This window comes from Zerene cesonia, chromosome 11, assembly GCF_012273895.1.
Source record: "Zerene cesonia ecotype Mississippi chromosome 11, Zerene_cesonia_1.1, whole genome shotgun sequence".
NCBI classification, from domain to species: Eukaryota; Metazoa; Arthropoda; class Insecta; order Lepidoptera; family Pieridae; genus Zerene; species Zerene cesonia.
This window is the reverse complement of record NC_052112.1, coordinates 10,804,726-10,816,694: the sequence shown is the minus strand read 5'-3', so window position 1 is coordinate 10,816,694 and position 11,969 is coordinate 10,804,726. Positions and strand designations below refer to the sequence as shown.

At 37.4% G+C, this 11,969-nt stretch overlaps 1 protein-coding gene across 1 annotated transcript in view; it reads left to right on the top strand.

Moving 5' to 3' along the window:
- The window catches only part of LOC119829865 (protocadherin-16), a 20,009-nt gene that overhangs the window by 4,934 nt on the left and 3,106 nt on the right, over nucleotides 1-11,969 (top strand). The window contains exons 2-9 of the mRNA XM_038352564.1: nucleotides 2,233-2,372; nucleotides 7,345-7,425; nucleotides 9,614-9,703; nucleotides 10,017-10,213; nucleotides 10,581-10,775; nucleotides 11,105-11,332; nucleotides 11,556-11,747; nucleotides 11,893-11,964. Coding sequence (XP_038208492.1) covers nucleotides 2,315-2,372; nucleotides 7,345-7,425; nucleotides 9,614-9,703; nucleotides 10,017-10,213; nucleotides 10,581-10,775; nucleotides 11,105-11,332; nucleotides 11,556-11,747; nucleotides 11,893-11,964 — 1,113 coding nt within the window. The 5' untranslated portion in view covers nucleotides 2,233-2,314. The remainder of the gene's footprint in view (nucleotides 1-2,232; nucleotides 2,373-7,344; nucleotides 7,426-9,613; nucleotides 9,704-10,016; nucleotides 10,214-10,580; nucleotides 10,776-11,104; nucleotides 11,333-11,555; nucleotides 11,748-11,892; nucleotides 11,965-11,969) is intronic.

The window sequence follows — 11,969 nt, the reverse complement described above, 5'->3', positions numbered from 1 at the left end:
ATGTAAATAATTATTTTAATTTTAATTTCAACTCCACAACAGAAACAACGTTCTTGCACACGCATAAGACATTTGCGAAATTATACGAGACTTTTTTTTAAGATGTTGTACCACATCCTTTAATGTTTAAAGTTAAAGCAAAATGTATCTTCACTACAGTCGGTTACTTACCACAAAATGCAAAAAGCGTGTATTTATTACAAATAAAAATTTTCTAAAAACAAACATGCGATCAAAATAAAACCTCTTTTTTTTTAAATAATGTATATTTATCAGGTTTAGGGAGAATTTACATTAGACCGGGGCGTGTCGTATACATCCTGGACTAATTATTACACAATGCATGATGTGTGGCTGGCCGCATCCGGGCCACGTTCACGGTACACCCTGGTCTAATCTAAATCCTTACTCATACTTATACGATGCGCCTGTAGTAAAAAGCATGCATGGTATGAAGTTCCTAATCGGTTTAAGTTTAACCCGAAGGAAAAGTGATCGCAATCCTTGGCCCGGCGGATTGTAACGCGATCTCGGTATAACGTTACGCTGGCACCTGACGCCTCTGCCGACTGCCGAGCGGTGACCGCGGCGCTTCGCTGCTGCCTCCACTCGCATGGAACGTGCATACGATGATATGATATAATGCTAACAAAAACTGGCGTAGTTTGTTCACTATGTTACTTTTGTATTTTCTAAAATTGGAAAATAATTCGGTTATCTGTTTCAATTATTTCCTTTTTTTATAATTTTTGAGTCTCTTTTACTATAGTCTATAATCTTATCAATACATATACCGACTAATATCTTAAATATTAACCACACCATTTCTTTCCATAATTTTTTTTTCAAGAGTAATTTCGACGCATTTTCGATGTTTTATAAACCCTAAAACAAAGGTTAATATTTTTCATAAAACAAAACAGAATTGTCTGTTTGTATGTTTGTTCGTACGTAAAAATCACTTGACAGATTTTGACAAAATTTAATAGGGTGATACCGAACATTCGGTTCAGCTTGTAGAATAATATTTTCAGGCTTGTAAATTTTATTCGTGGAAGTAATCGATACCTAAAATTAAGTACTTGTTAAAATTCGGTTTAATTTTTGACATTCGCTTTTTCGCTAGCCACTCACTTTGGATGGTGCAAGAGCTGCTATTTTTATACAATTTACTATAACAAATAGTCCATGGTAATATAATTAATCTCAAAGTTCACTACAAATAAAGTTAAAAGTACATGCAAATAGCGCTCAAAAGAAAGTAAAACCAACGAATGAATCCGATGCGATTTTGATATTTTTTCCGCTTTCTAACTGCGGCGTCGTTAGGCTTAAGACTTGCATTTAAATGTATTTAATTGGATATAACAATGCGACCATTGTAAAATGTCACTTGTAACTTTCAATTTATACTTAAAATTTATGTTGCTCTTATCGTCCATCAGGTCGGCGTTATATAATATGCAAAGATAGTCATTAATTTGTTTTGTTGCTGAACAATCTTACAGTTTATCTGTAATGTTTTGTGTGCTTCAAGTACCTACATGTAAGTTACGGCATGTTTTCGAATGAACCATGTGGTCAGTCGTTGCTCTATAACCTTTGTGTCGACTATTGAGGGGGTGATTAGGCGCTTACTGTTAGGGAGTGGATTTGACGACCATTACTCTGATCATTAAGTGGTAAGTGGAACAATAGATAGGACCTATGTATCTCTAAAAAATAATCCATTTATCTAATTCATACACAAATCTAAGATCAATAAAGGTTTTGCTGTATTTGGAACTTGATAGTTTCGTTTGAAATGTTCCATAATGTTAGTTATTTTCGAGGTTTGCTAGCACCGTACAAGCTCTGTTTGAAAAGCCAAGCGGTGCCGCCAGCAGATAAGGAGTCCGTGGCCTCACTAGCGTGGATCCCCGCTTTCTTTATCGACTAATTCATTATTGATCATCTATAATTATCTGTTTTTGTAAGAGTGACAAACAGCCGTCTATTGCAAACTTTCACGTTTATAATATCCGCAAGAAGAACGACTACATAACGACACAACTATGCGATGCGATGCGATGCGATCCAACTAAGAACACTAATAGCAATGACATTTATTTGTTAAATGTAATTGAAAAATACCTCTTTCACAGAAAACGTTACGTTTTGCATTAACAATAATGATTTATTTTATATTGATTGCATGGCAGTAGGGTTATTAAATTATGTGTGTTATTGCAGTGCGTGTGCGGGACAGGCGAGGCAGGCGAGGCAGGTGCAGCTGGCCGGCGGGCAGACGCCATGAGCGGTCGGTAGCGGCAGCATGAGCGCGCTGCTGTGGCTGGCGCTCGTCGTCGCAGCGCCCACCGCGCACTCGCAAGGTGAGACCTCCCACACTCTGCATCATAATAACTTACAACCAGTAATCTTTGACTGTGTGTGCAATTTTATGACATAAATGTAGTATACGATGGTATACGATGCCTATATTGTTTACAACGTTCAAAAACTATAGTTATTAGTAACGTACATAATCTAAAAATATATCAGAATAACGCAAGGTAAATGATTTCGTTTACTCATAAATTTAATTGCGTTATTTAGCAAGTGGATAAAAATTGCAAAAGATTTCAGTACTACACATGATTAAAAGTTTTCGTGTCTACAGTCTACACTGCGCTTTTTGCAAGAGGCCGGCGAGCACGCGATTCTTTACATTTTGTAAACAGACAGATTTTCTTTGTTAAGCTCGTTCACGCGACAGCCTGCTAACTCAACAACATTAAAAAATCCACTGTATTATATGATTATTATTCTAACAAAAATTTAGTCCATAATATCTGCACGTTATGTGCCAGCATAGTAAGTTTACAAATTGTGAAGTTCTTTTCGTACGTTCGTAAGTCTTTCTTACTTTTTTATGAATAAAAATGACCATATTTATAAAGAGGATATTCCGCATTAACTGCCTACTTTGCTAGTTGATCCTGTAAGACTCGCCCCCAGCCCCAGTTTTCGGCCGTTCACTTCCAGCGTGAACATGTCCGACCGCAACGAGGTCACTAACAATAACGTACATTTACTAATTAAATACTCTTTATATTCGTATGGATTGTACGTATTTGTGATGGAATTGAAAGAAATTATACAATTACAATAAAGGTACACACGGAATAATATTATAAAACGATGTTTTGAAATCTTTATTGTTACTTTTTAACACATCTGCAAAAGATCTATAGTTTTCGGTTGAATTATTAACAAAATATATCCATCCTCGCCTACTTTATTATTTTTAATTTGAACAGGAAACAGCACCTATTGTAGTGCAGATAAAACCGAATAATACCTAAACATGATAAGTAGCCGCCCAATTAAGCGGTTGTAATTTATATAAACTTCAATAATAATCGTTATTAAATATAAGTTTCACAATCAATTTTTCTTTAAAAATTCAATTTTTTAAACAGAACCGTATAAAAAGCGAATGCGGGGTGTTGATGAATGGGCAGCGGCCGCCGCATTACCATATGATAAATGTACTTCCGTGTACCTTCGCTTTTACTAGTTTTTAACCGGACTATCTCGCACACCCATCTAATTAAACGCATTTGTTTTTAAATTCTTGTGATTGGCAGATGTATGTACCCACTTTGTATTTATAGGATAGTTGAGGATTTTAATATCTACTCTAAGTACGTAATTTTTATCTTTAAGGTACAAGTGAAACTGTGATTTCGTTTGAACGTAATCTAGTTTTTTTAAACATTATATTATTTTCTGCTCTTTTAACAGCGCTGATAATTTGTATGAGTGGAAGGAGAATTTTCGTGTTGTAAATATGTAATACGTTAAGAATTGGATAAAGCTGTAGGTACACTTTAGGTTTGTTATTTAAAGAGAGGAATATAATTATTATTACTGATCAAATAGACTCAGAGGTTGAAGTTAAAACGTTGCAGCAACATCCTTACGTATCTAATTGGATTAGAAATCTATTTATGTATTGCTTAGTTTTTTTTTTTTCACATTAGAAACGTAAAATATAACAAGGAAAATCGCTCTGTTTGCCGTCATATTATCTTTCTTTGACCCATAATATGAACATGTTAGCGATTTCTAAAAGTTTACCTAAGCGCAAATTTTAGAGTCGACTATGCATTTCACCTCAGTATAATGAATACATAACTATGCTACTAAATACTGACGAAACTTTAAGTTGAGTGATGTATGGCAACATTGGATGACACTAAGGTTGCATTTAACTCGGAAGTCTATTGTTCGCGAAATAATGGCTATTAATATTGTTGGTGGTTGACTTAAATACATCCTCAACGTGAAGGTCGAAGGTTATATACATATGCTTACAAATGTTATAAAACCAAAAGCACATAGAATACGGATAGACGATTATTGCTCTATTACGCTAAAACTTCTTATTTTCATAGTTATGAGAGGACACAAGCAATCTTCAAAAGAATTAGCTTTCCGATGAGCTCACAGCCGGTATGTCAGATTTTGTAATATGAATCATTTGAAATATAGAAGGAAGCAAAAACTCGGCGCAGTCAGCGAGGTCACGCTCTGATTTTCGCGGAGAAATGGTAGCGCCTGCCCTGCGGAGAAAATATATGTATATAAGAGTTAGACATTCATATCTGTACGTTGAGTCGTCATCTTAATTGTGTTTAGTCAATTATTTGGAACTATCGAATAAGATGTGGGTCTGTCATCATCGTTCTATTATGATTCGTTTAGGAATAAATAATTCATTGGGATAAAAAGGTAGTTTTATACCTTTTATTACGATTCATAATAAAAAGCATATTGAGATATCAATGAAAGCCGATAAGCTTGCTATCAAAGAAATCAAATAAGCGTACTATTAAGGTAACCAGAAAAAGGAAAAATTTAAAAATAATAACAGTACCTAACTAATTACATTTTCTGTTGGATTAATAAACAATGATTACATCGAAATCCGTGATGAGCGCTATTAAAATGATTAGTGACGTAATACTAAATGGTCTTCTTTAATCAGACATCCGTTCCGCAACTCCGTAACACTCTGTTTGGTGCGTTACGACATCGCGCAACATCTGTTTTATCTAGATGCCTAGGTTTTTCGAGACGCTACTGATAGTACCCGGGACTAGGGTAATATTATTATTGCAAATTATATACTTAATGATGAAATATGATTTTTTTGGTAAATGGACCATTATACGAGTATCATATTATTAAATTCTAGTGAATTGGAAATATTTTAATATGTAAAATTGAAAAATTATCTACCTTATTCAACTTATAGCAATAAGGTGGTGCAATGACCAAGAGTGAGTCTTGGCCTCTGACAATAAAAGCAGAGATATTTATTGGTATGCAAGGGGACGTCCATAAATTACTTGAGGTGTTTTTTTTTTTTTCTTTAATTCTGTATATTTTCTTTCGAATGATCGAATGATCTTAATCGTATTATATTTACACAGTAGGTATTAGATTGCACAGGCTTAAGAATAAATCTTAAGCATGTACAATCTGGATTAATTGGACAAAAATAGTATACTTAATTCATTTTTCTTTAATTAGAAAAATTCGTGATAACTGCAGAGAGGGGATCTCTCCAACGTAAGATTAGATGAGATTTGACTCGACGCCCCCTAAGGATTAAATATGTCTATATTTTCACTTCAACTAAAATAACATAATATACATTCTACATAGCATACAGCACGCGGCATAAGAAACTTCAGCTGCAAAATCTTACCATAAGATCATAGCAGAAGAAAGACAAACAAGCACCCTTTGGCATTCATAATATTATAGTAATGGTTTCATTGGATTTCGTAACATCTTATTACATTCGCATCTTATTAAATTGAACGAGGAACAAAAAAAAAATATATCTATTTTGCTATTTCGAAGACCCTTAAAGAATTAGATTGACAAAATCCGTTACGGATTTTCCGAAACAAACAAATCCTTATGCTTATAAAGAAACAGTATCTATTACAATGTCTAGTCGGTAGAGTGCGGTAGGAGGTGCGCGGAAGCACGCATCACAGCCGACGACCCTACCGCCGACCACTCGCCACTTACCTGTTGCCTCTAGTTCTTACTTCTTTTATCTTTACAATAAGTAATTGATAATTGATGTAATATTGTTTCAATTATTAGTTTAATACTACAAGTTATATATCTGCTGCAACATAATAATAAGTTACTTCGCTTGAAAGTTACGATTTGAAAACGGATCTCATAAAATGAAAACATTTATATTTAATTCCAGTGATTTATTTTTTGTTCAGTAATCAGTTCGTGAGAGGTTGGCAATATAAATGACATAGTAACTTTCAACGAAATCGGTCAATATGTTGGACAATCACGATAGTAATCTCGGGCTTTTAAATTTGATGAAATGGATCGGAAGTTCGAAAGTAACGGATCATGAAAGGCTTGTTAAATTATAATATCAATAATGGAATATGTAGGTTCGTTCTCATTAGAATCGATGAGTAATACTAATATAATATAAGCCTTTATTTATTCCTCACTTATATCTAATTACAATTTAATTAACAAAATCTATTATTAAATCTTTTTTCTATAATATTTTGTTAGTTTATTAGTACGGCATGTAATTAAATATACTAAGGACCGCTTTTCGCGGTAAAAGCCTCCTCCAATTTTTGACAAAAAAAAAATCGATGAGTAATGTTGTTGAAATTCATTATGTTATGCTTAGGATGGGACCTGGGGGTGTGCATGCATTAATCCTTGATTATGGGATTGAGATGATTGGACGAAACAGTACTAAATTTAAATTGATTTAATAAGCCTATAAGATCAAAAAATCCATCACCTAAAAGAAAGTCATTATAACGATTAATTAATTCATTAATTACTTAACATTAAAGATTTAACGCAAAGTAAAGAATTAAGTAGGTAAATAAATTCGTCCGCCATTTTGAATTTGAAATGCTGCGGAAGTGACGTGGGGGATTTATTGCGATACCGACTTCCGGTTGGCTCCCCTGCTTGTCCCTGTGCACCTGCCATGAAAATGTTTCTTTTAAAGTCACAGTTAATTTCATAACTTTAATTTTCTTTCAACACTAACTTGAGTCTCATGAATTTGAAAACCTAAACCTAGTTTTGACCAAATTTCATTTACGCTTAAAAAGAGAGAGACTATTTAATTTTTAGTTTTATAGCATTGAAATGCTTTATAAATGAGAAATATTTTTTTTTTTCTATTCTTTCAAAATTTCTCAAGATAGAGACTAATTATTTTCTCCTCTCCTTCGTCACCTTTTTCAATATTAAAACGAAAACGGCATCATTTAAGAAAAGAAATTGAAATTTTCCTAGCTGACGAGGACCCACGATCCGTGCCGCCCCTCGCGGCCATAGCGCTCTCTATCCGTTCCAGACGTAAGTAGGCACAGACTTACAAATCACGGAGTGCATGAACTTAGAGGAACTCATTGTAGTGTTGTTGAAAGCACAGTCATTTAAGTCCCATGTAACCATAATATAGATGCTTCCCAATCACATAGAACTTTATAATATAATTAATACACAAATACTTCTCGTTATAATGGAATTATAGCATAAGCGATGAATTAACTAATAACATTTTATGTCAAATTCTTTAATTTTCCATAGACAACATTGAAAAATAACTCGAATTTTACCAAACGCAATAGAAATGAGAGCTCTCTACCGGGATACCTAGAGCAAGGTACAAAATATTAAAATAGAAGCAAATTTACCCTATTATTTCGTATTTTACGGTTAACTATACTATTATTATCATTGAACCGTGGATAACGTAATTTTTTAAGGAAATTGTTATTTTTAGAAAGTTATAATTTAAATTCTCTTTACCGTACTTCATAACGCAGATCAGAACAGGTTGGAATTAGCTAGCAACGACTAAACACATACATAAATAACAATTTAAACTAAATAATACCACATAACTATGTAGTGATGTACCTTTAATGCGTAAGAAATGCTTTAATAATTATGATAGTTTATTTCTTTCATGCGGGGTCACAACATCCAGATTGGATTAAAAGTTTTTATAGAATTTTTCTAGACAATTGTTTGAGGTAAATTACACAATAGTCACGCTACGCCAAATAAATGCAGTCTACTTAGTTCTCATCACCCCAAAGGTCACTCGCAACCATAGATCACGGGAAAGTGAGGAAAGTGCACCGTACCTACTCCATTCCATCATCCATTATTTATATTTTACGCTCGTTCACGCTCCAATTTGATTTAACAAGCGCATCACATTTGTAATTTATATCTAGTTTCAGCTATAATGATTGGTACAGTAAGAGCTAATATATATGATACTAGCTTTTGCCGCGGTTTCGCGCGGGATTAGTTTAAAAGATGTTATTATATATACTTATAAACCTTCCTCTTGAATCACTATCTATTAAAAAAACGCCATCAAAATTCGTTGCGTAGTTTTAAAGATTTAAGTATACACAGGGACATAGGGGCAAAGAAAGCGACTTTGTTTTATACTTTGTAGTGATAATAACACAGATAACATAATGATAATATACCTACTATTGTGTTAACTGTGATACTGCTATCATTTTATAATAAACGAAAGGAGTATCTGTATATATATTTTTTTATTTTATATTGTATTGATTTTGTATTGTTGTATTTTTTATTAATTATTCATTTAGCTATAATACTAACGATAAGTGACTAATTTAATTTATAGATACAAATAAACATTGAAACACGTCTCCAGATTACGAGGGCAGTGCAAGCTCCAATGACCGGGATGGTCATTAATAAACAGTTTCGTTTTCATCGACAAGTGTCTGCGATATAGCACACGCAAGCCGAATTTCTCGCTCAACCACAAATTAGTCTCATGTAGTTTTTGCACGATTATCATTTTCACGCTCCAAATCCGAGCACGCACGCTAAATTGGCATTAATTCGTCACAACGACACTTTAAAATTAATTATATTGTTGTACAATGGTACAGTTATTGTATGAAATCGTAGTCATGGAGATCGCAGATTTCGTGTTAATCTGTGCAGACAATCATTTCAACAAAACCATTATAAATGAGTCAATAGAAAAAAATTTCATAAACTTTTTCGAAGTTTAAATGAACTTATTATTTTGTATATTAAATATCTCATTTATTACCTATAAAAGAAAAGTAATTATAATATTATTTGTATGGTTATATTTCCGTTGAAATGAATTTATTCATTACTTCTTTTAATCGATTAACCCAAATAAAAGTTGTCTAACCCGAGCCACAGATAATATAATAATGTAGCGGCCATTCACGGAATATCGGTGACCTGCTTACGTAAAGACTACTATTTCCCGCTTTTGTTTTTGAAATGTCGCAATTAAGTAGATACACAGTAGATATAGGGCCTCTTGAAACGAAATTTTTTGTATAATTTTAAAGTTTTGGGCTCCTTTTTTAAACAGGCTCTGAAATCTTATGTTCTGTATTCTAATGTGGAGTAAATATTTATATCGTTCATTGTAGAGTAAGTTTGTTTAAAACGGCTAATTCGAATACCTAATTCAAAGTTTATGGTAATAACAAAATTTCAGCAATCCAAGACAGCCGCTGCTACCTAATGAATGGCGGCGCTGTCGAGAGCTTCTTCATTAGCGAGGACACACCTGTGGGCAGCATCATTGGTAAGCGCTAACAACTGGAGTAAATAATTGTAACTTATCAATGTGGGGCTAACCGACCTGAGCACCAAGTCTGCCAACTTAACAATGCTACAATTGTGTCTCAATTGTTCCGTGCAAAAATGGTTAGACAGATTTGCACTTCTTAAGATACATGGTGGACCATTGAATCACAGTCGAATCCTATCGAATTGTAACTAAATTGCCATGAGAAACTTATTATATGGTATATTAAGACTATTTATAAGAGCGTACGTATTTAGTTTCCTATTATCCTATATTGAGAAGGGATGTATACGTAGAAATTGTCGAATAGGCACGCTAAGCGTGAACGGCGACCCGTCGGCGTCGGGCGACATCTCGCTGTCGCTGCAGGAGCGCGGCGCGGCGCTGGGCATCGCGCCCGGCTCCAAGAACCTCACGCTGCTGCGCGCGCTCGACCGCGAGGAGCGCCTCGGGCCCGCCAGCCTCTACGTCAACGTGCGCTGCGCCCGCCGCCGCTCCGCCGACCCCGTCAGTACGCCGCACCACCCGCCGCACCCGCCGCACTCTTATGTGTCTCTACCTGGTCATAGCCTGTACCACACCCTTCCAATGGTGGAACAATTTTTGAAATCGGTCCTGTTAAGTCTGTGTGTGAAAACATTACAAACGTACATACAAAACACACATGTTCCTCTTTATAATGTCGTAGGTGTTGAAGGAAAATCAATCTGAGCATCTTTGTAAATGTGACAGTAATGAAATTTATTTTTGTTGTGGTGGAGATAAATGCACTCGAATAGAAAGGTACATCCTGGTGCGGTTTATATAATATTGACGAGATGTGATCTCGCTCTTAGAGCGAGAACAGTAACTAAAGTGACGTGTCGGTGCGCAGAGCTTCGTGATCCCGGTGTCGGTGCGCGTGTGGGACGTGAACGACAACGCGCCGGCCTGGCTCGGCGCCCCGTACGCGGCGCGCGTGCCCGAGAGTGCGCCGCGCGGCGCGCGCGTGGCGGCGGCGCGCGCCAGCGACCCCGACCAGCCCGGCCCGCACGCCACCGTGCACTACGAGCTGCTGGGGCCCGCCAAGGTAACTGGGCGCGGCGGCGGCGCGCGCCAGCGACCCCGACCAGCCCGGCCTACGCGCTCTTTACCCAGATCACCCTTCACCCAGTTGTTTAGAAATTACTGCTGGATCCGCTGAGATACGCTGTCAGTGCACGCGCAGCCGCTATTCAGGTGGTAAAAAGTCTAATGATTGTTCTTGGGGATCGCTAATATCTAATTATGTCGTGTCGCGTTCATCTACAAGTTTAAAAGTATAAATAATCCTGCCTGCTGCGATGCCTGCTATTAGCGATACTGATTTTTATAATTTAATTATCCTTTTTGTTATAACAAATCGAGCGGCCGTTGCAGGAGTACATCGACTTCGCGAGCGAGCTGGACGGCACGATCGTGATCAAGAAGCCGCTGGACTACGAGAAGTTCCACAACCTGACGGCGACGCTGCGCGCGCGCGACGGCGGGCAGCCGGCCCGCGCCGCCGACACCACGCTGCACGTGGACGTGCTGGACGCGGACGACCAGAACCCGGCCTTCTCGCACCCGCACTATGAGGCGCTCTTGGGGGACGATGTCGAACCGGTCGGTGCTTGTAGCCCTGAGAAATTGCTCAATCGTGTGAAGCTCCTAAATAGTTATTGTGGCTAGTTGGACGTTATATATTTATTAAAATGCTACGAAATATTTCTTCTTAAGAGATTTCACGCCGATCGCGATTCTTAAATTAAATTTAAGTTAATTAAGAAACAATTTAATTCCCCTTTAACACTGACTGACTGAGAATTACTGACGAGGTACGTTGCAGGGCGCGGAAGTGGAGACGTCCCCGGGGGCGATCTCGGCGCGGGACCAGGACCGCGGCATCGACGCGCCGCTCGAGTTCTCGCTGAGCCCGGGCGCGGCGCCGCTGCGCGTGGCGCGCGACTCCGGCCGCCTGTTCCTCACCGCCGCCGCGCTCCACGCGCTCGACGCGCTGCCGCTCACCGTCGTGCTCAAGGTGCGCCCGCCCGCCCGCCGGCAATTATATACCTTCATCTGTATAATAAAATGATTAACTTCTTTAATTTGTATAACATAAAAAATAAACAAGTGTTGCTAAAACACTGTAGAAAGATCTGTAAGTCACCCGTTTCACGTTACAGGCGACCCAGGTAGACAACAGCGATCGGTACGCGCTCGCCACCGTCACCATCCGGCGGCGCGCGGCCCGCACGGCGCC